Source organism: Pipra filicauda, unplaced genomic scaffold, assembly GCF_003945595.2.
Source record: "Pipra filicauda isolate LSUMZ 115617 unplaced genomic scaffold, ASM394559v2 scaffold319_size1146426_pilon, whole genome shotgun sequence".
In the NCBI taxonomy this organism is placed as follows: Eukaryota; Metazoa; Chordata; class Aves; order Passeriformes; family Pipridae; genus Pipra; species Pipra filicauda.
Genome location: NW_024104442.1, coordinates 191133 through 216334, shown reverse-complemented (window position 1 = coordinate 216334; position 25202 = coordinate 191133). Strand labels below are relative to the sequence as shown.

The 25202-nt window shown below is 61.5% G+C and overlaps 2 protein-coding genes across 3 annotated transcripts; both read left to right on the top strand.

Moving 5' to 3' along the window:
* Positions 1–737: 737 nt before the first annotated feature.
* Positions 738–15517, top strand: FBXL16 (F-box and leucine rich repeat protein 16). Its single transcript, XM_027737988.2, has 6 exons — positions 738–1213; positions 10277–10987; positions 11773–12281; positions 12618–12702; positions 13286–13349; positions 14190–15517. The coding sequence occupies exons 2-6, from the start codon at positions 10292–10294 to the stop codon at positions 14336–14338; spliced, it is 1503 nt and encodes a 500-aa protein (XP_027593789.1). The 5' UTR covers positions 738–1213; positions 10277–10291; the 3' UTR covers positions 14339–15517.
* A 1368-nt stretch (positions 15518–16885) lies between these two features.
* Positions 16886–25120, top strand: WDR24 (WD repeat domain 24). 2 transcript variants are annotated; one of them, XM_027738002.2, is made up of 10 exons: positions 16886–16984; positions 17557–18406; positions 18773–18950; positions 19726–20401; positions 20482–20597; positions 22361–22482; positions 22811–22915; positions 23005–23342; positions 24439–24623; positions 24777–24945. In XM_027738002.2, the coding sequence occupies exons 2-10, from the start codon at positions 17926–17928 to the stop codon at positions 24943–24945; spliced, it is 2370 nt and encodes a 789-aa protein (XP_027593803.1). In that variant the 5' UTR covers positions 16886–16984; positions 17557–17925. The 2 variants fall into 2 exon arrangements, with proteins under 2 accessions (XP_027593803.1, XP_027593802.1); XM_027738001.2 differs by lacking the exon at positions 16886–16984 and having other exon boundaries at positions 17330–18406; positions 24777–25120.
* The last annotated feature ends 82 nt before the right edge of the window (positions 25121–25202 follow it).

The window sequence follows — 25202 nt, the reverse complement described above, 5'->3', positions numbered from 1 at the left end:
TGGGCCCAGACTGGGGGTACTGGGCGGGTGCTGAGCGGGGGTGATGGGAAATGAGGGGCAGCAGTGGCACAGCCCCCAGCAGGTCCCACTGCCAGACATGGCTTGGGTAGGTGAATCTCCTCAGCATCGGGGCACAGCACCCTGTCCTGGGTGCCTGCTGCACCCCGGGGTGCTGGTGCTGGGTTGAGTGTCATCGCTGTGCCCCAGGGACTGCCAGCAGAGCCTGAGCTGCCTGTCGGGGTGAGAGGGGTCTGCAGCAGGATCTGCACCAGAATCTCCAGCCTGCCAGTGCCCTGGAGGGGAGAGAGCCAGAGCAAGCATCCATCTGTCCATCCAGCCATCCATCCCTCCATTTCTCCCTCCATCCCTCTATCTCACCATTCTTCTCTCCATTTCTCCATCCCTCCATCCTCCATTCTCCACTCCTCCATCCTTACACCTCTCCATCCCTTCATCTCACCACTCTTCCCTCCATTTCTCCATCCCTCCATCCTCTCCAGCTCCTTCATCCCCATCTCTCCATTCTTCCCTCCCTCCCTCCATGTTTCCATCCATCCTTCCATCCCTGCCTTCATTTCTCCCCACAGCCCTCCCTGCACCTCTCCATTCTTCCCCCCATTTCTCCATCCCTCCCTCCGTCCTTCCACCCCTCCATCCCTCCATCCCCCCTCCATCTTTCCATCCCCCCGTCCCTCCCTCCATCCCCCATCCTTCCACCCCTGCATTCCCCCACCCACCACCCCTCTCTCCCTGCACACCCAGCTGCCAGCCCAGCCCTGCCCGCACCCCCCACATCATTCCCTGTGTCCCGCACCCTCACCTCGCCTCTCCCGGTGCCAGTGCGATCCCATCGCGATCCATTATCGCTACGGGCGACCGTGTCTCTTTAACAGGCTCCGCTGGTGACACGCGTGTGCGTGTGTGCAAACGCGCGTGTGCGTGTGCTCCCAGCTCCCTGGGCTGGCTGGCAGGAGGGACCCCCCTTCTCCATCCCCCCGGATCCGGATCCGGCCCCATTCCCCCCCTCCACTCCCCGCTTATTTTTCCTGTTGTTTCGCGGGGTTGGGGCGGGGGCCGGGCGGGATCCGGCCCCTTTGCCAACGGGGATTTTTGGGGGGATTATTCCCGGTTTTCTTTCTGGTGGGTTTTTTTCCTGCAACCGAGAGAAGACGGGCACAAGGCATGGCATGAGCTTCGGGAGACGGGGCTGGAGGTAAGAGCCGCTCGGGAAAACCCTTGACAACACAAAGCCGGTGCCGGCGCTGGTGCCGATGCCGGTGTCGGTGTCGGTGCCTGTTCCACCGGTACCAGCACCAATCCCGGCACCGGCATCGCAACCACCCCCAGCCGCATCCCGCATCATGGAGCCGCGTTATATAACGGCGGCGGAGCCGGCCCGGCCCCGGGGCTCCCGGTCCGGCGGCCCCCCCTCCGCCCCCGCCTCCCGGTAGCTCACCAGAGGATGGTGATCGGTGTGACCCCCTCCTGGTGCTGCCCTCTCCCCCCCCCCGGTTTGGGGAGTGTGGGCGTGCGGGAGGGAGAAGGTGGTGTGTTGTGTCCCCCCCGGCATGGCCGGGCAGCACCGGGTGGGTAACGGCGGGGAGGGGGGGGTCAGGTGGGTACCGCGGGATGCAGGGATGTTTTGGGATGGGGGTGCAAAGGGACATCGCCGTAGGGACAGGGTCACCCGGATGTGGGGTTGATGTTTGCCCCCCTCCACCTCTGCTGCCAACTTCCAAAATGCCCCTCGTCCTCCCTGGTGGCACCACTGGCATCTCTGGGGCTGTAATCAAACCCCCCAGCACCCCTACACCTCAGTGTGGCTTTCATTGGGTGCAGGGTGGCACCTGCCAGGGATGGAGGCAGAGGGGCAACCACCCCATCTCAGAGCTCAGGGGATGGAGGAAGGGAAGACCCTTGCTGGGATGGGGTTCAGAGGGCTTAGCCCCACAGCGGGGTCCCAGAGAGACCAGTGTGGGGTCAGGGACCCCCAAGCAGTCCAGGATGGGGATGAGGAGTTTGTTTTGGTGGGGCAGAGGATGGGAATGGGTGGAGAAGTCTGTGGGGGGGCCAGGTGGGCAGGCTGAACCCCATGGAATGGCTGGGGCTGGACATGGATGGGGGAAACTGAGGCACAGGGTTCTGGCAGCAATCAGAGACCCCCAAGATCTTGACCATGTGGGGGCCCAGGGGTGCCATGGGGCACTGGGCTGAAGCAGCACTGCCTTTTGGGCATCCAATGCCACTGGTGGGATGTGGCAGTGCCTGTGCAGTGAAGGCCAGAGTGTGGCAGTCCCTGCAGCAGAGATGCTCCTGGTAGAGGTCCTGCTCCGTAATTACCCTCTGCCCGAAGTGCTGGGGGTCCCAGACCCCCCCTGCAGCACCCAGAGGGTCTCAGCAGCAGTGGGGTGGGAGCAGTGGGCACAGAGGCAGCGCCATGCCGTGCTGGCATCTTCCCTCCTCTGGAAGCTGGGTGCTGATTTCACTCTGGCTACCAGGAAGAGGGAGGGAGGTGGCTTTGGAGTGGGGAGGACTCGCTTGAGCATCCATTTTTAATGAGATAGATATCTATTTTTCCCCGAGCTGGCTTCCCCCACATCGATCCCTTTGCCTGCTCTCCTGCCCATGCCAGTGGCTCCATGGCAGTGGGAAGCAGTAGGACAAGCATCCCCAGCACTGGGACCCTCTTGTCTCCCCAAATCCTGCTCCTGGAGAAGGAGTGACCCTTACTTGGGCTGGGGTAAGGCCGGAGGGGGAAAGGGTGCCCTTGTCCCCTCCGGTGGGGTCACGATCATGCTGACTATCCCGTGGGAATGTGGCTGTGCTCCAGGTAGAAGGGCAACTGAAAACGGAGCACTTGGAGTTTGGGGGCTGGATCTTGTCCTCCTACTCTGCAGATTTAATCTGTGCCTGGCTCAGGCTCTGGCAGCTCCATGGCAAAACCACATCGTCCTGCCTGTGCCTCAGTTTCCCCATGCCCAAGCCACAGCTCCTTGCTCCCCACCTGTGTCTGTGAGGATGGAGCAGCACCCAGAGAGGAGAAAGGGGATCTGGGAGCCGAGTGGGTGCCGATGGTGTGGGAGGGAGCAGGATGGGGTGCGCGGGCGAGCAGAGCTCCTTTGGCAGGATCCCACCTCCACCCAACCTCTGCCCACCTGCCACGGGGCCCAGCCATGTGTGCTGGGGGCTCCAGGGCTGGGGGCTCCGAGGAGGAGCTCGGGGCTGAAGGGAAGAGTGTTTGGGGAGGGGGCAGTTCAGCAGAAGCCATTTCTCCTGACTTTCTCCCTGCTGGAGATGTGACCTGTGCCCAGTTCCTGGATGGGGGAAGCAGAAGGTTGGGGGGCTGCACTGTGAGCAGGATCAGTGCCTTTACTTTCTCGAGTCATCTAACAGCTTTTTGGAGCCTGTGCTGGCAGTTAACACCCACAGCCCCCTGCAGCAAGGAGTGCCGTGGCTGAACACTGTCTGCCTTCCCCAGTGTCCTACCAGTCCAGTGCCAATGGCCCCCACCTCAACCCAGTCCCAGCTCCTGGCTGGACCCCCAAGCCCAGCAGCAAAGGGGCATCGCTGTTTGCATGGTCATGGCTGCACCTGGGGGGATGGAGAGGTTTGGAGGGGCTTGAGTGCCATCAGCACTCAGGGAGCACATCCATGTCCTGGGGACCAGGGGGCTTGGGGGAAGCCTTGGGCCGTGCTCTCCTGGCTCCTCTCTCCTCGTGGGATCTTGAATTTTTGTAAACCTCATCCTGGGCCCAGGAGGGGCAGAGAGAAGGACTGTGACATGCTGGGCTCTGGCTGGGCTTGCAGTGAGTGGAGGCCAGGCTGGGCAGGATCTGGCACATGAGGTCAGTGGGGAGCAGGGAGAAGCTTGGCTGAGGCACAAGCATCCTCCCATGGTGGTGACCACTGGGATCTTTGGAGGTGGCTGGAGGGGAAGGGCCCAGAGATCCAGCTCTGCCCTGGTCTGTCCATCCTGTGCTCTTTTAGGTGTGGGGTTCTTCCCAAGGGGACATTGGGCTTCCTGGAATAAGGAGAAGGAACTTGATGTCTTTGAGAGATTTGGGTCTCACCACAGAAGACAGATACTGCGGCCGGAGGGAGCCCCGCTGCCTGTTGCGAGGAAGTTTTGCTTGGCCGGGCTGGGAGGCTGGAGCTCTGCCTCCTCCCTACAATTCCCCCGTGCTGGGGGCTGGGGGAGACAGGAGCTGCATCTCTCAGTGCTCCTGGAGCAGAGCCCTTCCCTCAGTGAAGCACAAAGTGGTGGGGACCTGAGCAGAGCTTATCTCTGGCATCTCAGCCAGCTTTTCCCAGCTCCCTGGGCATGGGGCTGGCCCTGCAGAGCCTGACCTTTCTCTGGGGGTTTTGCCATTTGGGAAGGCTGTGCGACCTGGGAGAGAGCAGTGCTGGGGGGTCCCTATCGTGACAGCTCTGCTGCTTGGCCACGAGCTGCCTGAGACTCAGCGATGAACTCACCAGCACGCCCAGCACTGAGGGCAGCAGCTGCCAGCAATGGGACTCAAACCAGGTGTTTTCCAGCCCCTCTTGAGCCTCTTTGTCCACTGCAAGGTGGGACGAGCTCTTTGGCATCGTTGGAAGCCAACAAGGGAGCAGGAAAGCTGCTCTCAGCCCTCTGGTCTCCCGAGGAGCTCTCAGGGCCACCTCAGGAGGGAGTTTCCCAGCTCCCATCCCACAAACAGCAGGTCTCTGGGGCCGGGTAGAGTGGTGAGGCCCTTCCCTACGATGAATTCCTGGCTTGTGCAGCAAGGAAGAGGTAGCACTGAGTTTGGAGCTGTGCTCTGAGCCTCTCTTCCAGCTCACTTGTGTGAGTGCTGAGTCTGGGAGCGCAGACCCACCTGTGCACACACCCCCCCTCCCCTCCACAGGTACAGCGTCTCCCTATCCAAACACACTCACTGCTCCTCCATCTCCGGGGGAGCCAGGGGCTCAGCCAGGGGCTCTAGGGGCTCCTCTGCACTTCTGGGGTGATGCAAGCCCTCCCAAGGGTCTTGGTTTCAGAGATTTGAGGTCCTGCCCCCCCCCTCACGGCACGGGCAGTGTTGTGCCTGATGGGATCAGAGCAGGAGGCAGCAGCACACCAGGGAGCGGTGCCGGGCAGGGACGGCTTTGCAGCGGGATGTCTTTATTACTGCCATGTGCTCCGGTCGGCAGGTTCAGCCCCCCGGGCAAGAGCTGCCTGGCATTGCTTCTGGTCAGGGACATCCCGTGGAGCTGGGGGAGTCTCGGGAAGCTGATCCCCTCAGGAGTGCTGGACAAAAGCCCTTGGCTTCGTGCTCCGCCACGGCTCTCTGTCTCGGGTGTGTTTTCTCCGCCTGTAGAGCAACTTGATTTGCTGCATTAGTAAAAATAGACGGGCTAATGAATTCAGCTGATGCAACCCTGTGTGCGCGTGCACGCGGCGGCTCCGGCTGTGCCTGTGTGTGTGTGTGTGTGTGTGTGCAAGGATGGTTGTACCTCTGTGTGTGTTTGTGTGTGTGTGTGTAAGGATGGTTGTACCTCTGTGTGTGTTTGTGTGTGTGTGTGTTTGTGTGTGTGTGTGTGTAAGGATGGTTCTCTGTGTGTGTTTGTGTGTGTCTGTTTGTGTGTTTGTGTCTGTGCGTGTGTCTGTGTGTGTGTCTGTGTGTGTGTGTGTGCAAGGATGGCTGTACCTCTGTGTGTGTTTGTGTGTGTGTGTGTTTGTGTGTGTGAGTCTGTGTCTGTGTGTTTGTGTGCATGTCTGCATGTGTGTGTGTGTGTTTGTGTGCAAGGATGACTGTACCTGTGTGTGTGTGTGTGTGTCTCTGTCTCTGTGTGTTTGTGTGTGTTAGCGTGTTTGTGTGTGTGTGGGCACCACGGCCTGTGCAGGGGCATCCACCGACTCCCGAGGTTCCTGTGCGTGTCCATGTGTGTGCATTTATGTGTCCCTGTGTGTGTGTGTGTGTGTGTGTGTGTGTGCAGGCAGCCAGCAGCGAGGGCTCCTCACTGCCCTGCAGCTCTGCCGCTGGAGCAGGGGCTCCTCAGAAATCACTTCCCAGCAGCTTTGGATCCTGGCAGGGCAATAACAGGGGGGAAGGGTAGGCCGGGGAGGCAGGAGTGGGGGCTGCAGGGACCTGGCAGGGTCGGAGGGTCTCACGAGGAGCAGGTGGTGCAACAGTGGATCCTCACAGGGAATTGTCAGGGCAATAGTAGATCCTCTCAGGGACCTGGTGGGGTGATAGTAGGTTCTCTTACAAGGACCTGGCAGGGCGATAGCGGATCCTCACAGGGTCCTGGCAGGGTGATAGCAAGATCTGTTACAAGGACCTGGCAGGGCAATAGCGGATCCTCACAGGGTCCTGGCAGGGTCATAGCAGGATCTCTTACAAGTACCTGACAGGGCAATGGTGGATCCTCACTAGGGACCTGGCAGGACAATAGTGGGATCTCTGACAAGGACCTGGTGCGGCAATGGTGGATCCTCGCAGGGCCCTGGCAGGGCGATAGCGGATGCTCACAGGAACCTGGCGGGGGGGGTCCCTCAGGGGCACGTTTACGGGCTCCCTTGCGGGGTGCGGTGGCCCGGGGCCGGCGGGCTCGGCCGCTGTCCGCGGTGCTGCCCGGGGCCGCTGTCCGCGGTGCTGCCGGGACCGGCCCCTCTCCGCCGTGCTGGGCTCCCGGCGGCTCCTCGCCGGCCAGTCCGGGGGGTTTCGTGGCCTCTCCGACCCCAGCTGCCCCAGAGCTCGCCCCCGAGCCTGACCACAGCTGTCTGATCCAGGAGCCCGGGATCTCCCAGGCAACACCACCCAGGGCAGCACTAACATTCTGATCATTCTGCCCATCTCGAGGTCCTCATCCCTCCTCACTGCCAGCTGTTGGTAAACTCTCCAACAGCTTGGACAAGCTCTGTCTTCCTGGCAGCTTCTGTCCTGTTCATCCCAGCATCCTCATTGTCCGTGCAATGTTTGTGATGACAGGCTCTTAGAGCCCTGTTTTCTTCTCCCTTCCTGCGTCAAATCCGCCCCCCAGCACTGCATCATCACTTGTTGTGGGTGACAAAACCCTCCTGAATGAAGTGACTTCTCTGGCAGTGACGTCTCCCGTGAAATGTGCACCCTGGAGTGGATTTGGGAACTGAAGGACTTTGACCTTTGCTTTTGTCAGGTTTTCTCCCACTGGGGGTTGGGAGCTGCCACTCCACTGCTGGAAGACACTTCCCCATGAGCCTGTGAGAGGAAAGGGGGCTTGTCTGTGGGGTTGCAAATCTGGGCTGTTCCCGTGAGATTCCACAGGATGGTTGTACCGAGTGCTGAACGATCCTGACGATGATGGTTGGCCCAGTCATGCAATCTGCAAACAGTGAGATGTCAGGGAGAAAAGGCCAAATCTCTGCTCTCCTCCTGCTTTGAGGTGGTCAAAAAGCATATGGAGGTGCTCATGGAGCTGCTGGAACATCAGGGACGATCTGTACTGACACTTCCAAGGCAGAGAGATTTGTGTGTCCCTGTCCATCCCTGTCTCGGTGGGTTGGGAGGGCCTGGGGCAGGACGGGGCATGCCCTGGGTGTCCCAGCACACAGCAGTTGGAATCTCCATGGGATGTGGTAGTTGCATTTTGTAGGTTGGAGGAATGTGGCCTCAGCCCTGGGGTGTAGGAGTCTGGGGGGCTACTTGGCTGCAGGCAGGGGCTTTCCTGCAGCAAGGGAGGGCAGATCCCAGTGCTGCCAGAGACGGAGGAGAGAACGGTTATTGGACCCACTCCCCTCCCCAGAGTGGGCCCTCAGCCCATCTTCTCCACACTGGGTCTTTGCCCAAGCACAGTCCTATTCCTGGGGATGGTAGGAACACCCAAATCTTTACCTGCCCATTTTCCCAGAAAGAAATACCTGCCCAGCCTCCCGCCACCACTGTCTGGAGCTGCCTGTGCTCAGAGGCCTGAATCTCTGGTCATCTTTCTATTTGAAGTGACTTCCCAGCTCATTCAAGGTTCAGGATTTCTGTGCTCCAGACAGGCAGCCTCAGCACCCAGGGCAGTGGGGACCCGGCTCATCTTTCCAAGGCAGGGCTGGGAAAGCTGCTGAATCCACTGAGCCCCCTCTGAGCGTGGCCTCGGGGACCAGCCCAGGCCTGAGCTGGTTGTATCCATTTCCAAAACCTCCTGCTGGCTGCAGTTCAGTCCGGCAACTTGTCAGCGTCTGTCTCCTCCTGTGACTGTCCCCTTGGGCTCCCGAGGCCCCAGGCTGCCCCTCTGTCACCACCTGCCCTCTCCCTGGAGACAACCAGCATGCTGAATGGCTCTGGCTGTGGGCTCTGTGCTGGATCAACAGCCTTTCTGTGCCACCCAGTAATTATCTGCTGGGATTTGTGCTGTGTGAGACACCCCGGTGCACGTTCTGTTTGCTTCTACAATTGCTGCCAAGAGCCCAGCCTCTGGTTTTAAGTTTCTTCCTTCTTCCCCCTCCTCTCCTCCTGCTTTCAAGCAAATTTAACACATGTCCAAGCACCAGAGGCCCAGCTCCGCTGTCGGGCAGTGGGAGCGGAGGCAGCAGCAGCTGCATCCGAGTCGGGAGTGGCACCAGACTGTCTGCACAGGGCTGGGCTCATCCCTGGAGGCTGGGATCTCTCTGGGCTGCTGCCACTGAGCTGGGCTGTCTGTTGGCACCTCCACACCATGGAAGAAGCTTCAGCAGCTCCCACCAGCCCCGTCCCACGGCTGTGCTGGGAACAGTGTCCTCAGGAGATGCCACGTGCTGTGCATCCCACGGGGTTTGCCAGCTGTGCCACTGGCAGCTGCCTGTGCTCCTGAGCTCTTTTTTGCATGGCTTCTCCCTTCTTGCTTGCTCCAGGAGAGCTGGATGAGGCCAGGGATGCTGTGAGGGTGAAAGCAATGGGCTGGGGGCAGCAGGGGATCTGAGCTGCAGCCCTCTCAATAGCCATCTCCCCTAGGCTGCATGGAGCATCCTCAGAGCCCACAGAGCTTGACCAGGAGCGTTACCAGGCAGGAGGCACCTCCCTTGGTGCCCCTTCATCAGGCCCTGGCTGTCTTCATCCCAAATAAAGCAGCTAAAATAATTCCCTTGCTTTTATCGCGGGTCCGGGGGGAGCTGGCAATGAAGAGGGTCCTCAGGTTCCATCAGATACTGATGGATGGACGTGCCAGGCATCCCTCGGGGCTTCAGGGCCATGTCCCTGTCCCCTGATCCATGCACTGAAAGCCCTTTCCTGTTCTCCAGCTCCTCATCGTGTCCCCAGGGGTTGCCAGGAGCCAGCGCTGTCACAGGGTTTGGCACAGCACTGGCAAACAGGACAGGAGCACTCCAGCAGGGCCCCACACCAGGCACCAGCTGGGGCAGGGGGAAGGGGCTGAGCCCCATCAATTATTCACCTCTGTATTTATAGAGAGAAACGTGTTGAATAATGGATGGCGGGTGCGGCGGGGCCGTGGAAAACCGGCCCTGCTGCCACTGCAATATTTATTGCCTGGTTTGCTGGTGCTGCCCGGCTGCTGAGAGGCTCCTGCCTGGCATGGGCTCACAGATAGCTCTGCTCCACCACCACTGCCTCATCTCCCCTCCACAAAAATGCTCCAAGGGCTGGAGCCCCTCTGCTCTGGAGCCAGGCTGGGAGAGCTGGGGGGGTTCACCTGGAGAAGAGAAGGCTCCAGGGAGACCTGAGAGCCCCTTCCAGGGCCTAAAGGGGCTCCAGGAGAGCTGGAGAGGGACTTGGGACAAGGGTCTGGAGGGACAGGACAAGGGGCAGTGGCTTCCCACTGCCAGAGGGCAGGATTAGATGGGATATTGGGAAGGAATTGTTGGCTGTGAGGGTGGTGAGGCCCTGGTACAGGTTGCCCAGAGAAGCTGTGGCTGCCCCATTCCTGGAAGTGTTCAAGGCCAGGTTGGACAGGGTTTGGAGCAACCTGGGCTAGTGGAAGGTGTCCCTGCCCATGGCAGGGAGCTGGAATGAGATGAACTTTGAGGTGCCTTCCAACCCAAACCAGTCTGTGGTTCTTGCTCCAGCCCCCATTGATGGGGAGATGTGAATGTCCAGGGCCAAATCCCCATCTGTCCCTCATCATGGGGGATGCCATGGCCGTGCAGCCTCTGGGAGGATCCTGCTCTGTGCCCCGGCCATGGCCCTCTGTGGCTGTGCCCACCCTCCCTGCATTTCCCGATCCCGTGTGCCACCCTGCTCCCTGCACAGGGACTCCCGGGATCTCCCTACCCATCTGTGCTGCCACATCCCCCAGCCCCGTCCCCCCTCCCTGCCAGACCGGCAGCCCCTCATCCCACATCCCTGTGTTACAGAGAGACCTGTGGAAGATGTCGAGCCCGAGAAACGGCGACACCAAGCCCCCATGTTTGCCCCGCAATGGACTGGTGAAGATCCCCACGCAACCCAACGGCCTCGGCTCCGCCAGCATCACCAAAGGCACCCCCGCCATGAAAAACCGCCTGTGCCAGCCTTCCTCCGTGCCTGCCATCCTCAGCCCGGCCTTAGCCCACCGCAGTGACCTGCCCATCCCCAGCCTGGCCTCCCCACTCTCCTTGGCTGCCCTGGCCAGCGTGTCCTCCCCTCCCGGCGCTTCCTTGGTGGGACTGAACGCGAGCGAGGGCTCGGAGCAGCCCTCGCCGGAGCGGCTGCCGGGCTCGCCCTCGGAGAGGCAGCTGGCGGTGGACGAGAAGATCCTCAACCGCTTGTTCTGGTACTTTTCAGCGTGTGAGAAGTGTGTGCTGGCACAGGTGTGCAAGGCGTGGCGGCGGGTGCTTTACCAGCCCAAGTTCTGGGTGGGCTTGACACCTGTCCTGCACACCAAAGAGCTCTACAACATCCTGCCCGGTGGGGAGAAGGAGTTTGTCAGCCTACAGGGCTTCGCCGTCCGCGGCTTTGACGGCTTCTGCCTCGTGGGCGTCTCTGACCTGGACATTTGTGAGTTCATTGACAACTACCCCCTCTCCAAGAAGGGAGTCAAGTCCATGAGCCTTAAGAGGTCGACCATCACAGATGCGGGGTTGGAGGTAGGTGACCCTGGTGAGGTGACCGGGGTGGCTAAGGTGTGGCAATGGTGGGTCATTCCTGGTGGGCCTGGGGACACACCCGTGGGCAGAGCTTTCTCTGGTCACAGGGAAGGGGCAGACAGGTGGCATGGCCATCCCACAGGTGTGGGCAGCATTGGGAGCCCCTGCCTGTGGTCTGGGCAGTGGGATGGGTGCAGGCAGAGGGTCAGGATGCTGCCGGCAGGGGTTCATCCTTACTGCCCATGGATGCTGCCAGGAAGGCAGAGCCAGGCAAGGTGGATGCTGGCAGTGGATATGGCAGTGGGTGACAATCAGGACTCAGTGGATGGGGACATTCCCACTTGACTGGCTGTTCTCCAACAAGGGGGGGGTCACCCGAGCAAGGGGCTGAGGGTCAGAGGGAGATGGGGTAACTCATGGTCCTGCACAGGACCTGGCAAGGTCCCCACTGAGGTCCCTGCCTTGCACCATGGCCAAACACAGCACCAACTGCTCCTTGGGCACATCTTACCTGAGCAGTTCCTGTGCTGGGAGAGGGCATCAATCCTGACTCTGCCAACAGCACCTGGCACAGCACTGGGGCTGTGTCTGGGAGTCCCTGCCTGCCCTCTCCTATTCCCCACCAATGCTGGTGTGTGCTACACCAGAGAGGTCCCAGGGAGAAGGCTGCACCCAGGCAGGACTGGGAGCAGAGGCACAGGGGGCTCAGAGGGATGCGGGGCGGGCAGGGCTGCGCACAGCACGGGGTGGTGCCCACCGCGCCTTGACCCCCCGGCCCTCGGCAGGTGATGCTGGAGCAGATGCAGGGCGTGGTGCGGCTGGAGCTGTCGGGCTGCAACGACTTCACGGAGGCGGGGCTGTGGTCCAGCCTAAACGCCCGGATCACGGCCCTGAGTGTCAGCGACTGCATCAACGTGGCCGACGACGCCATCGCCGCCATCTCGCAGCTCCTGCCCAACCTCACCGAGCTCAACCTGCAGGCCTACCACGTGACGGACACGGCGCTCGCCTACTTCACCGCCAAGCAGGGCTACACCACCCACACCCTGCGCCTCAACTCCTGCTGGGAGATCACCAACCATGGTGTGGTCAACATGGTGCACAGCCTGCCCAACCTGAGCGTCCTCAGCCTCTCGGGCTGCTCCAAGGTGACGGATGACGGGGTGGAGCTGGTGGCCGAGAACCTGCGGAAGCTGCGCAGCCTCGACCTCTCCTGGTGCCCTCGTATCACCGACATGGCCCTGGAGTACATCGCCTGCGACCTGCACAAGCTGGAGGAGCTGGTGCTCGACAGGTACAGGGATGTGCGGAACTGCTTTGAGCTGTGCCGTGCCATGCCAAGCCATGCCATGTCATGCTGAGCCATGATGAGACATGCCATGCCATTCCATGCCATGTCAAGCCATGTCATGCCTTGCCAAGCTCTGCCCCATCACGCTGTGCCATGCCGTGCTGTGCCACGTCATGCTGAGCCATGCTGTGCCATGTCACACCATGACAAACCATGCCATGCCGAGCCATGCTGTGCTGAGCTGCGCTGGAAGCAGAAGGTGCAGCATGGGGGCCATGGTTTGGGGACACCCTTGGGTGCCCCACTCCCGACCAGCCCTGATGCCCCTGTCCCCGGTAGGTGCGTGCGGATCACCGACACCGGCCTCAGCTACCTGTCCACCATGTCGTCCCTGCGGAGCCTCTACCTGCGCTGGTGCTGCCAGGTAGGTGGGGGAGCACGGCTGTGCCCATCCTGGCTTGGCACAGCGGGGAGGGCAGGGTGGCACTTCCCTGGGGATGGGCTATGAGCTCAGGGTGGGCTCCACAGGTTGCCTGGAGACCCCAAGGCTTGGTGCTAGGAAGCAGGTACTCCTGTGAACTCAGCAGGACTCAGCCCTGGCACCCAGACCCAGCACCCTGCCCCAGCACCAGTATTGCCCAGACCCAGTATCCTGCCCCAGCATCCTGCTCCAGCACCAGGCTCCCTGTCCCAGCTCCGTGTACCTTGTCCTGCCACGTAGCACCTGGCCCCAGACCCGGTACCCTGCCCCTGGCCCCAGCATCCTGCTCCAGCATCCTGCTACGGCATCCTGCATCCTGCTCAGGCTCCCTGCCCCAGCACCCAGCTCCCAGTCCCCACTCCCTGCACCCTGTACCCCCACCCAGTACCCTACCCCAGTACCCAGACCCAGCACCCTGCCCCAGAATCCTGCACCCTGCCCAGGCTCACTGACCCAGTGATGCTGAGCCCCAGTGCTGCTGGTCCCCCCATTGTCCGCCCCATTCCCATTCCCTTTTCTTTTCCAGGTGCAGGATTTTGGCCTGAAGCATCTCCTGGGCATGAGCAGCCTGCGTCTCCTCTCGCTGGCTGGTGAGACACGCCCCCAACCCAGGGACCAGGGGAACAGGACCCCGTGGGGCTGTGGAGACACTGAGCATGGGGACAGGGACAGTCCGGGGGACAGTGAGGGGACAGCCTGGGGACAGCCAGCACCCCCTCTGAGACAGCAGGCACCCACACCCAGCCCAGCTCCATGGGGAGGGGTCCATGGTTGGGCTTTTGGGGTGCTGTGTTTTTTAGGGTGGGGATTTTTTCGGTGCTGGTTTTTGGGGTTCGAGTTTTTTCGGGCGTTGGTTTTTGAGGTGTTGTTTTTGAGGGCACTGTTTCTTTGGGGTGCTGTTTTTTGGGATACTGGTCTTTGGGGGGGCTTTTTTGGATACTGGTGCTTTCAGGTGTTTTGGGGTGCTTCTCTTGAGGTGCTGGTTTTTTGGCTGCTCTTTTTTTTGGGTGTCTGGGGCGATATTTTGGGGTTCTGGTTTTTTAGGTGCTAGTTTTGGGGTTGTTGGTGTTTCAGGGTGCTGCTTTTTGGGGAACTGATGTTTAAGTTACTGATTTTTGGGGTGCATTCTTTGAGTTCTGGTACTTTGGGTGATTTTTGGTGGTTTTTCTTGGAGGGGGCGTACCTTTTTTTTTTTTTAGTTTTCTGGGGGTTTGTGTTCTGTTTTTTGAGGGTTCTGTGTTTTGGAATGCTGGGCTTTGAGGTGCTTTTCATTTTGTACAGGTATGTTTGTGATGCTGGGGTTTTGGGGAGCTGATCCTTTAGAGTGCTATTTGTACAGATCTTGGTGTTCTGGGATGCTGGTGCCTTTGGGGATGTTATTTTTGGGGGTGTCGATGTTTTGGGGTGACAGTGTACCCTGTTTCCTCCAGGCTGTCCCTTGCTGACCACCACGGGGCTGTCGGGGCTGGTGCAGCTGCAGGAGCTGGAGGAGCTGGAACTCACCAACTGTCCCGGGGCCACCCCGGAGCTCTTCAAATACTTCTCGCAGCACCTCCCGTGCTGCATGGTGATCGAGTAGCGCCGGGTCCAGCCGCCCGCTCCCGCGCCCACCCCGGCCACCATCGCCCACCCCATCTCCTCCCGGCCGCCGGGGGACATGAGAGATGCCCTCGCTTCCAGCTGACCCCGGACAAGCCCCACATCGACTCCCCCGAGGGACGGGGGGCTCCGGGGGGAGATGGGGACGGCGGAGCCCCCCCGGGTACGATGTAAATTCCCCCCACACTGCCGCCATCGCCCGTTCTCCTCCCAGTGTCCTGCCAAGCCCTTCCGGACAGACGGACAGACATCATGGAAACCTAAAGTGGGAAGGCGACGCTGTGTGACCCCCCCCGGCCGCATCCTGCTCCCCTCGCCCCGGTGCCGAGCGGGCACACGGCCCTGACACCAAGGATGCTCCTGAGGACCAAAGGATGCTCCCAGGGACGGGCGAGAGGAGGATGCTTATTTTTGGCACCCGTGGGTGGTGGCGGAGGCTGAATGGGTCCCCTCGCACCCCCGGAGCGGGTCACCGAGCCCACCCACCCGTGCTGTGTGTCCCCCCCAGCCCCCAGCCCTGCCTTCGGGGCGCTTTCTCCTGGTGAATAGGATGTTCCTCTCCGCCCACTCGCCGCCCTCGCATGCTCGCTTGCTTCAGTCTCGTGCTACGGCAGGTTTCGGGGTACCCGGGGGCACGGTGACAAGTGACAGCCCCCACTTAGCCCCTCACGCGGCCGGACCCTGCCCAGGGAGCCAGGCTCTCCTGGCCAGCACCTCCCTCGTCCTGGGGGATGGAGGAGAAGCGGCCCATCCGTCTGGGATGGGACATCCCGGGGGACCGGGGACCAGGGACAGGGCTGAGCCACCACGGGAACCGCCAGCACGGAGAAAAGGCAGGAGGTGGCACCCAGGACACACTACCACCGCCACTGCTCCTCCAGCTGAAAAGCCATCGCCCCGCCGCCCGTGGCACGGGTGGGACCCCGGGCTGAGCCGAGCCGGGACCGAGCCGGGACAGGGCTGGGTGCCCGCGGGGACCCAGCGCACGAGGGGGCTCGGTGGCCATCCCGGGGCATCGCCCGCTGCCACAGCAGCGCCGGGAGGAGTGTGGGCATGGATATGGACACGGACACGGGCACGGGCAGGGACACGGACACGGACACGCTTTCGGTTTGTTTTGCCTTTGTACCGGCCGGGAAGGAACTGCTGCACCAACCGCCGCCTCCGCTCCCTCCTTTGTCCTAAACGCCCCTTTTGGGTCCCAAAATGGCGCAAGGAGCCTCGTGGCCTCGGAAGGGGGTTTGGGGCCACGGGGGCTGTGGGACAGGGTGGTGCTGCTGGGGCATGGAGCACCCCGGCACGGGGGTGGGGGGGCTGCCCCCAAACCCACTGGTACCTGTGGGTGCCACACGGGTGCCAGGACACAGGTGCCAGAGGCTGAGGACAGGTGGCACACAGAGGGTCCCCCCACCCCTGCAGGGGACAGCAGCAGCTGGGGGGTGTCATCTCTACAATCCCACCTTACACAGGTAGCCCCAGCACGGCCCCAAGCCCCGGGCTAGCGTGTCCCCATACTGTCCTTTGCAACCCCCCCACGACAGTGTGCTTCCATAGCCCTCCTGCATCCCCCCTCCCTTCTGCACGCCTAGATCCCTCCACTGCATCCCTACACCCACAATGCACCCCATAGCCCCCCGACTCCCATTTTCCCCTGCACCCCCATCCCTAATGCACCCTACATCCTTCTGGTACCACCAGTCCCCCTGACCCATCTCCCCGACACTCCCACCCCCAATGCACCCCATATCCCACTCACCCCCATTTCCCACCCTGCACCCTGACCCTCAATGCACCCCGTTATCCCCCTGACCCCCACGCCTAATGCACGCCATATGACCCCCCACACACCCCCCATGGCAGTGCACTCCCATAACCCCAGTGCATCCCCACTCCCCTGAGCTCCCCTATATCCTTCCAGTGCATCCATACAGCTCTAATGCACCCCATATCTGCCCAGCACCACCATTTCCCACCCTGTATCCTGACCCCCAATGCACCTTATATCCCCTTAACCCCCATTTTCCCCTGCACCCCCATGCCCTGACATCCCCCTGACACCCATTTTCCCCTGCACGCCCACCCCCTACTGCACCCTACATCCCCCTGGTACAGCCACTCCCACCAGACCCCGCCTCTCCCTGCACCCCCGCCCCAAACCTCCCCGTACCCCCCGCACCCTCCGCACCCCAGCGCTCCCCTCCGGGCCGGGGGCGGGGCCTCACGCGGGGGCGAGGCTTAACCACGGGGGCGGGGCCTGACAGGAGGGCGGGGCCTACTCTAAGGTGAGGCGGGGAGTGGGCGGGGCCTGGAGGGCTTTGACAAATAGGGGGGAGTGGTCTGTGGCAGGGGCGGGGCATGGCCGTGCACAGGGGCGCGGCCTCGCTGCAGAGGGCGGGTCTGAACGGAAAAGGGGGGCGTGGCCTGGCGGCAGAGGGCGGGTCAGGGCTGTGTGTGGGGCGTGGCCTGGGAACGGGGGCGTGTCCCACCATCGGAAGGGGCGTGGTCTGGCGCAGGAGGCGGGTCACCGTGGCGGAAGGGGGCGTGGTCCGGCGGCGATTCCCTGACGGTCGCGGGGCCTGCGCGGCCCGGGCTGCGGGCGGGGACCGGCACCGGCACCTGGCACCGGGTACTGGCACCGGGGACTGGCACCGGGGACTGGCACCGGGGACTGGGGCCCCGCACGGAGGGGGCCGGGGCCGGGGCCGGGGGGCAGCGACAGGGGAACCTGGTGGGACGGGCTCTGAGGAGGGGGAAGGGCCCTGAGGAGGGTTTGGGATGGAGGGGACTCTGAGGCAGCCCTGAGGGGCAGGAGCAGGTCCTGAGGGGCAGGAGCAGGTCCTGAGGGGCAGGAGCAGGTCCTGAGGGGGCTGTGGGGTGGGAGGGGACCCTGGGAGTCTGAGAGACCCCGAGGGGGTGGGAATGTGGGGTATGAGGGATCTGCGGGAAGGGCAGTGGGGCTGGAGGTGGCAGTGCCGTGGCAGGAGCTCAGCCTGGCTCTGGGGGACGCTGTGACCCCCCTCAGGCAACCTCGCTGGCCCCAGGGCACCCCCAGAGTAGCTGCTGGGCCCCTTCTGCTAGAGAAGGAGGGTGAAGCCTTGGTTCCTGCAGGGTTTGGGGTGCGGGCAGTGCCCCGTGGAGGTGCCTGTCCCTCGCTTCACCCCACCTCGTGTTGATGACACTGCTCACCTCGACCCACAGCGCTGCAGTCAACCTGTACCGTCAGCAACAGCTGCTCTCACCACTGAAACACCTCAGACTGTAACTGAAGGGGGAAGAAAGAACCCAGGAAAGGTTTTCAGGAGCTCCCTGAGAGGGAGTCACAGAAGGCAGCAGAGGAGAGCCCAGCCCAGGCTGTATCTCCCTCCCCACGGCAGCTCTGTGCCTCTCACCCCCACAGCCCGTTGATGCAGCCAGACAAAGCCGCGGGTGGAGCCGCCAGGGCCCGGCAGGAGCTGCGGGAGCCCCGCCTGGCCCTGCCCAGCTCTGGCTGAGGGGGAGCAGGCAGCCTGTGGGGACGCGAACCTGCGAGCCTGCTCCTGGAGAGGGGACGGTGCCCCGAGAACAGCCATGGAGAAGATGGCCAGGGTCACCACGGCCCTGGGGGGCAACACCCTGAGCGGCCGCACCATGTTCTGCCACCTGGACGCCCCCGCCAATGCCATCAGCGTGTGCCGCGACGCCGCACAGGTCGTGGTGGCCGGACGCAACATCTTCAAGATCTACTCCATCGAGGAGGAGCAGTTCGTGGAGAAGCTGAACCTGCGCGTGGGCCGCAAACCCTCCCTGAACTTCAGCTGCGCCGACGTGGTGTGGCACCAGATGGATGAGAACCTGCTGGCCACGGCCGCCACCAACGGCGTGGTGGTCACCTGGAACCTCGGCAAGCCGTCCCGCAACAAGCAGGACCAACTGTTCACGGAGCACAAGCGCACGGTGAACAAGGTGTGCTTCCACCCCACCGAGGTGTACATGCTGCTCAGCGGCTCCCAGGACGGGTACATGAAGTGCTTCGACCTGCGCAAGAAGGACTCTGTCAGCACCTTCTCTGGTACAGACACGGCTGCCGGTTCCCCTGCTCCCTGGGGGAGGCAGGGATTGAGGGCTTTGCCCTTCCTTTGCTTGTCCTCTTTCCCTGGGAGAGGCAGAGATTGAGGGCTTTGCCCTTTCCCCGTGCCCAGGAGGAAGGTTTGCTCAGGGTCAGGGTGTGATGCCCAAAGCAGGGAGGGAGGGAGCCGAGAGGCGTTTTGGTGCTTTTCGGTCCCTCTCAGCAGTGGGATGGAGATGAAGATGGAAGGTGGTCACATCACTCCCTGCCTCCCCTTCCCTCTGAACCGGGGACCCCCAGGGCTCCTCCAGTGGGGTTTTTAGCTCTGCTGGAGCTCTGTCCCACCGGATCTCGCCTTCTGTCCCTCAGGCCAGTCGGAGAGCGTGCGTGATGTGCAGTTCAGCATCCGGGACTATTTCACCTTCGCCGCCACCTTCGAGAACGGGAACGTGCAGCTGTGGGACATCCGGCGGCCCGACCGCTACGAGAGGATGTTCACGGCCCACAACGGGCCCGTCTTCTGCTGCGACTGGCACCTGGAGGACAGGTGGGGGTGGGCTGGGCCCTGGCAGCCACCTGGTCTCGCAGGGATGAAGGAGGCCCTAAAAACAGGGCTGGCAACTTTCAGGGGAGAGATCAGCATCTCTGGTATCTTGGTCACTGTGTCAGAGGCTGGGATATTGCTGGAAGGTGGGAGCAATTGTTGCTTTGAGGGTTTGAGGCCGTGTTGGGGTGTTTTGGGGGATTTCTTTGACAAATTCGGGGATTTTGAGGCACTGGATTGCTAATGATCAGATAATAGCAAGCAGGGGAGCCAGGGTACGCTGAGGGTGTGTGTTCTGTGACATGATTCAGCTGTGCTTGGTCATGTTTGCCTCCTCCTGCCTTTCCCGGGGGATGATTGGGAAGGGTCTGGAAGCAGGTGCTGTGGTGTGCAGGTCCCTCCTCGCTCCCTGCCAGGCAGTGCTGCAACTCCTCACAAGCTTAGGGAGACACTGAAATATGTTCAAAGTGGCCTTTTTCCTCTCTGCTGTGCCTGGCGAGAGGAAACCAGAGGTAGAGGGAACTGGTCGGACTGGGAGTGTGGCTCTAAAGGTGCAGGGCCCTAAGTGGGGGCAGGAAGAAGGGTGTTGCCTGACCTGGTTGTTGGAGAGAGGAGGTGTCAGTGGAGCACCTGGGAGGATGCAGTTGCAGGCCAGCTGCCTCCCCGTGGCCTGGACGTGGTCAGTCTGTGCTGTGAGTGTTTCTGTGCCAGGGTGGGAGAGGGGAAGGGGCACAGATGCACGCTGCCGTCTCCCCATCTTCCTCCATCCTTCTCCCAGGGGCTGGCTGGCCACAGGTGGCCGGGACAAGATGGTGAAGGTGTGGGACATGAACACGACGCGGGCGAAGGAGATTTACTGCGTGCAGACCATCGCCTCGGTGGCGCGGGTGAAGTGGCGCCCCGAGTGCAAGCACCACATCGCCACCTGCTCCATGATGGTGGACCACAACATCTACGTGTGGGACGTGCGCCGCCCCTTCATCCCCTCCGCCATGTTCGAGGAGCACAAGGACGTCACCACGGGCATCGTGTGGCGGCACCTCCACGACCCCTATTTCCTGCTGTCGGGCTCCAAGGACAGCACCCTTTACCAGCACATCTTCAAGGACGCCAGCCAGCCCATCGACCGGGCCAACCCCGAGGGGCTGTGCTACAGCCTGTACGGAGACCTGGCCTTCGCCGCCAAGGAGAGCCTCATCTCCTCCGACTCCAACCGCAAGCCCTACATCGGGGACCGGCGCCACCCCATCTTCTTCAAGCGCAAGCTGGACCCCACGGAGCAGTTCGAGTACATCTCGTCCTCCAGCGCCCTCAGCGTGTTCGAGACGGACGTGGAGAGCGGCAGCATGGACTGGTTCGTGCACACGGCCAAGCAGTACGCGCTGGCCGGCCGGCCCCTGGCCGAGCTCTGCGACCACAACGCCAAGGTGGCCAAGGGCCTGGACCGCAACCAGGTGAGGTGTGGGATGGGGAGGGCAGGACGGGGCCTGGTTTGCAGCCTGGCAAGGTCTGGCACTGGCTGTCTCCCACGCAGGTGGCTCAAACGTGGACGATGCTGCGGATTATCTATTCCAGCCTCGGCACCGTGTCGTCCGCCAACCTCAACCACAGCATGGGCAAAGGCAGCGCTGCCCTCCCGCTCATGAACAGGTACGGGGGGTTGGAGCTGCTCTGAAGGATGTCATGGCTGGGGCAGCTCCATGAGTGGGAGAGTGGATGTGGCTCCTTTGGGATGGAGTCCTGGAATCATATCATTGAATCACAGTGGCTTCGGTTGGAAGGGACCTTAAAGCTCATCTCATTCCGCCCCCCTGCCACGGACAGGGACACCTTCCACTAGCCCAGGTTGCTCCAAGCCCCACCCAACCTGGCCTTGAACACTTCCAGGGATGGGGCAGCCACAGCTTCTCTGGGCAGCCTGTATTGGGGCCTGACCAACCTCACAGGGAAGAATTTCTTCTTGACATCTGACCTGTCCCAGTCACAGAGTGGGAGCAGGGACAGCTCTCCCTAGCCTCAGGCCAGACTGGGATCCTTTGGACTCAGCCATTTCCCATGTGGGTGTGAGAAGTGAGTGCCCAGCCTGGCCTTGAGCCATGCAGCCTCTTGTGCTGCTCCCTTCCCTCCTGGAGCCGGAGTTTGGAGCTGTGGTGGGGTGTGGGACTAGAACCAGCTCTGCAGTTACTGAATTCATGAGTCATTCGAGTTTCTCTAAGATCATCGAGTCCAACTGTCAACCCAAGACCACCAATAATCTGTGTCCCCTAAGCACTACATCTACACGTTTTTTGAACACTTCCAGGGATGGTGACTCCACCACCTCTCTGGGCAGCTGTGCCAGTGCCTGACCACCCTTTCCATGAAGGAATTTCTCCAATATCCAATCTAAACCTCCTCTGGCACAACTTGAGGCCGTTTTCTCTCCTGTCCCTTGTTCCCTGGGCGTAGAGCCTGACCCCCATCCTGGCTCCCCCCTCCTGTCAGGGAATTGCAGAGCCAGAAGGTCCCCCCTGAGCCTCCTTTTCTCCAGGCTGAGCCCCCCCAGCTCCGTCAGCCACTCCTGGTGCTCCAGACCCTTCTCCAGCTCCGTTCCCCTCCCTGGACGTGCTCCAGCCCCTCTTGTTGAGAGAGGCCCAGAACAGCCCCAGCACTGGAGGTGCCCCAGCAGTGCCAGCACAGGGATGGTGACCAAGGGCTGGGGGTGGAGAAGGTGTCTCATGGCTGGAGCTGGGGCTGGGGGTGTGCAGAGGTTTTCTTCTGCCTTTCCAAGGGAGAGCACAGCCCAGCTCTGTGAGAGCCCCATTGTGGGCTGATGAAGCAGGAAAACTTGTTTTTCCTCTTCTCAATGACATAAACGTGAGGGGTGAGGACTCCAAATTAGCTGTCAGACCTCTCAGGGCCAGGTTCCCACAGTGAGTGACAGATCCTCAAATAACATCAAAAGAAACAAGCACTGTCCTTGACCAAGCTCTGCCTCCAGCTGGGTTGCTCTGCCACTGACTGAAACACTGCTGGGCTCTGCTCCAGCCCCATCCCTTCCCTTTTCCATCGGTGAAAGCTGAGCATGATGGTGAATAACAAACAGCCAAGCACCCTGGAACGAGGGAGCTCCTGTTCACCTGCCTCTGAGGGGAAGGAGGTAGAGCAGAGGGTCTGCTCAGCACTGAAATTCTTCAGAAGGACCTTTGCAGTGCGTGTGCAGTGACACCAGGCTTGGAGGGAGGGCTGTGACCACAATTGCAACGTCTTTAAGTCACACAGTGAGGACAAGTGACTTCTGCTCTCAGGGAAATCACCTTCTCTCATGTTTCACCATTCCAACTGCAACTGGACACCTCTATCCAGGCCATTTGTTGGATGGAATGGAAGCTTTAAACCTCCATGACCTATTAAATATGGCTTTTTTCCCCCAGCTTTAACCTGAAGGACATCCCCTCTGGGCTGGGCAGCGAGTCCAGACTGGACCGCAGCAAAGGAGAAAGCCGCACAGAAAACATCCTCATGGACTCCTCCTCCACCCTGATCAACAACGAGGGTAACATTCCTGGGGGAACAGTCCCACTCCTACAGCTCTTCCCTCCTTAGCTGTGGATGTGGGATGAACTGGTGCACTTATCCTGCAAATTGGGGTGGCTGGACCTGCTGCAGCCCCAGGCGAAGGACACCAAGCCCCAGGGAGCTGCAGAGGGACAGTTTACCCCCGTGATCTGGGGTGACAGTGACAGTGGTGGCTGTGGGTGCCAGGAATGTGATGTGCTGGGGAGCTGGGCTGTCTGACTCGGGCACAGCCTGGCACGCTGGAGGACACGGGGAGGTGGATCCAACCATGGGATGAGCTGATTTCTCTCTCCCCGGGCACGCAGACAACGAGGAGACGGAGGGCAGCGATGTCCCTGCGGATTACCTGCTGGGAGATGTGGAGGCAGATGAGGATGACCTGTACATGATGGACCACGAGAACCCACATGGTGAGCGCATGGCTGGTGCTGGGGGGTGCTGCCTGTCCCAGATGGGCAGCTGGATTTCTTCCCTGCTCATTCCTGCTATCTCCTCGCAGCTGAAGAGCAGGAATACAGCCTTCCCCAGGAAGCCTTCCCCCTGCGCCACGAAATCGTGGACAACCCCTCAGCCTTGGACCACCTGCAGGACAAGGCTGACTCCCCCCACGTCAGCGGCAACGAGGCCGAGACAGTGTCACTGACACCCGTGGAGTCCTTCTCCCTGATCTCCATCTCCCACTCGCTCTACGAGAACCGCCTGCCCTCCGACTTCTTCAGCCCCATCGTGCGGGACACGCTGCTGTTCTACGCCGAGCAGGGGGACGTGCAGACGGCCGTGTCCGTGCTCATCGTGCTGGGGGAGCGCATCCGCAAGGAGATCGACGAGCAGACACAGGTGGGACCCCCTGGGGGGCAGGGGACACCTTGGTGGGGTCCGCAGGCGGTGTATCCCAATGCTGTGAGATCCCTCCTGTGCTCTGGGAACCTCCCTTCTCCTCCAGCCCCTGCCAGGTCTGCTCTAACTGGGGTGGGCAGCTCCAGGACCCCTGGTACCTGCTGGTACCTGCTGGTACCAGGGACTTGTGGTGTCTGCAAGGCCAGGGTGGGGGAGTGGCTGTGGCCTGTTGATTTGGGGAAGGATGCTATTCCCCAGTGTTGCAGAGCTGTTCTCCCACCACAGGGATCTTAGACTCATGGAATCCTTTAGGTTGGAAAAACCCTCTAAAATCATCAAGTCCAGTCGTTTCCTCAGCACTGCCCAGGCCACCACTAACCCATGTCCCCAGGTGCCACATCCACACGGCTTTTAAATTCCTCCAAGGATGGTGACTCCACCACTGCCCTGGGCGGCTGTGCCAATGCCTGACCACCCTTTCAGGAAAGACATTTTCCCAATATCCAGCCTAAATCTTCCCTGGCACAACTTGAGGCCGTTTCCTCTTGTCCTGTCCCTTGTCCCCTGGGAGCAGAGCCTGAACCCCCCTGCTTCCCAGCTCCCCCCTCCTGTCAGGGAATTGCAGAGCCAGAAGGTCCCCCCTGAGCCTCCTTTTCTCCAGGCTGAGCCCCCCCAGCTCCCTCAGCTGCTCCTGCTGCTCCAGCCCCTTCCCCAGCTCTGTTCCCTTCCCTGGACATGCTCCAGCCCCTCAGTGTCCCTTGTCTGAGGGTTCCAGAACTGCCCCCAGGGCTGGAGGTGACCCAGCAGTGCCAGCACAGGGATGGTCACTGCCCTGGGCCTGTGCCCACACCATGGCTGGGATAGCCCAGGCATCATTGACTCACCTTGCCCACCTGGGCACACCTGGGCTCATATTGAGCCACTGTTGACCCCCAGGACCTTTTCGACCTTTTCAACCAGCTCCTCTGCCCCAAGCTGGGAGCGCTGCAGGGGGCTGTGACCCAAGCATGGATCTTGCCTTTGAGAGGCAGGGCAGGGAGATCCCAAGGGGGTTTCAGGGTGGATGTTGAGGCTCTGCCATCTGTGGCCCTCCCAGGAACACTGGTACACGTCCTACATCGACCTGCTGCAGCGCTTCCAGCTCTGGAACATCTCCAACGAGGTGATCAAACTGAGCACCTGCCGTGCCATCAACTGCCTCAACCAGGCTTCCACCACCCTCCACGTCAACTGCAGCAACTGCAAGCGGCCCATGAGCAACAGGGGCTGGATCTGCGACAGGTGAGGGCACAAAGCGGGCACAGAGCTGGGGACAGCTCAGCAAGGGGGTTCCAGGGGCTCTGCGGGGGCAGGAGGATGGGGTGGGTGCCCGTGTTCCCCCTTGGTGCCCCCCAGGGCTCTCCCTGCCCATGCTCCTCCATTTCTCTCGTGCAGGTGTCGGCAGTGTGCCAGCATGTGTGCCGTGTGTCACCACGTGGTCAAGGGGCTCTTCGTGTGGTGCCAGGGCTGCAGCCACGGGGGCCACCTCCAGCACATCATGAAGTGGCTGGAGACCAGCTCCCACTGCCCTGCTGGCTGCGGCCATCTCTGCGAGTACACCTGAGCCCTAAGCCCCACAGGGGGGAATGGCAGGCAGGGGATGGGCAGGGCAGGCAGGATCTCCTGCCTGGTACCCCCCACACCTCCCTCCCTGTATTTATTGTGTAAATAAGGGCTGGGGGTGCCCCCCCTGCCCAGCCGTTTTGTACTGGATTAAAACAAACCAGCAGCTGAGCCGAGTCATGACTGTTGTCTTCACTTCACCTGGATGCAGAAGACCCCGGGGTGGGGCTGGACCCCGTTTCGGGCCGGGGGTCGGTG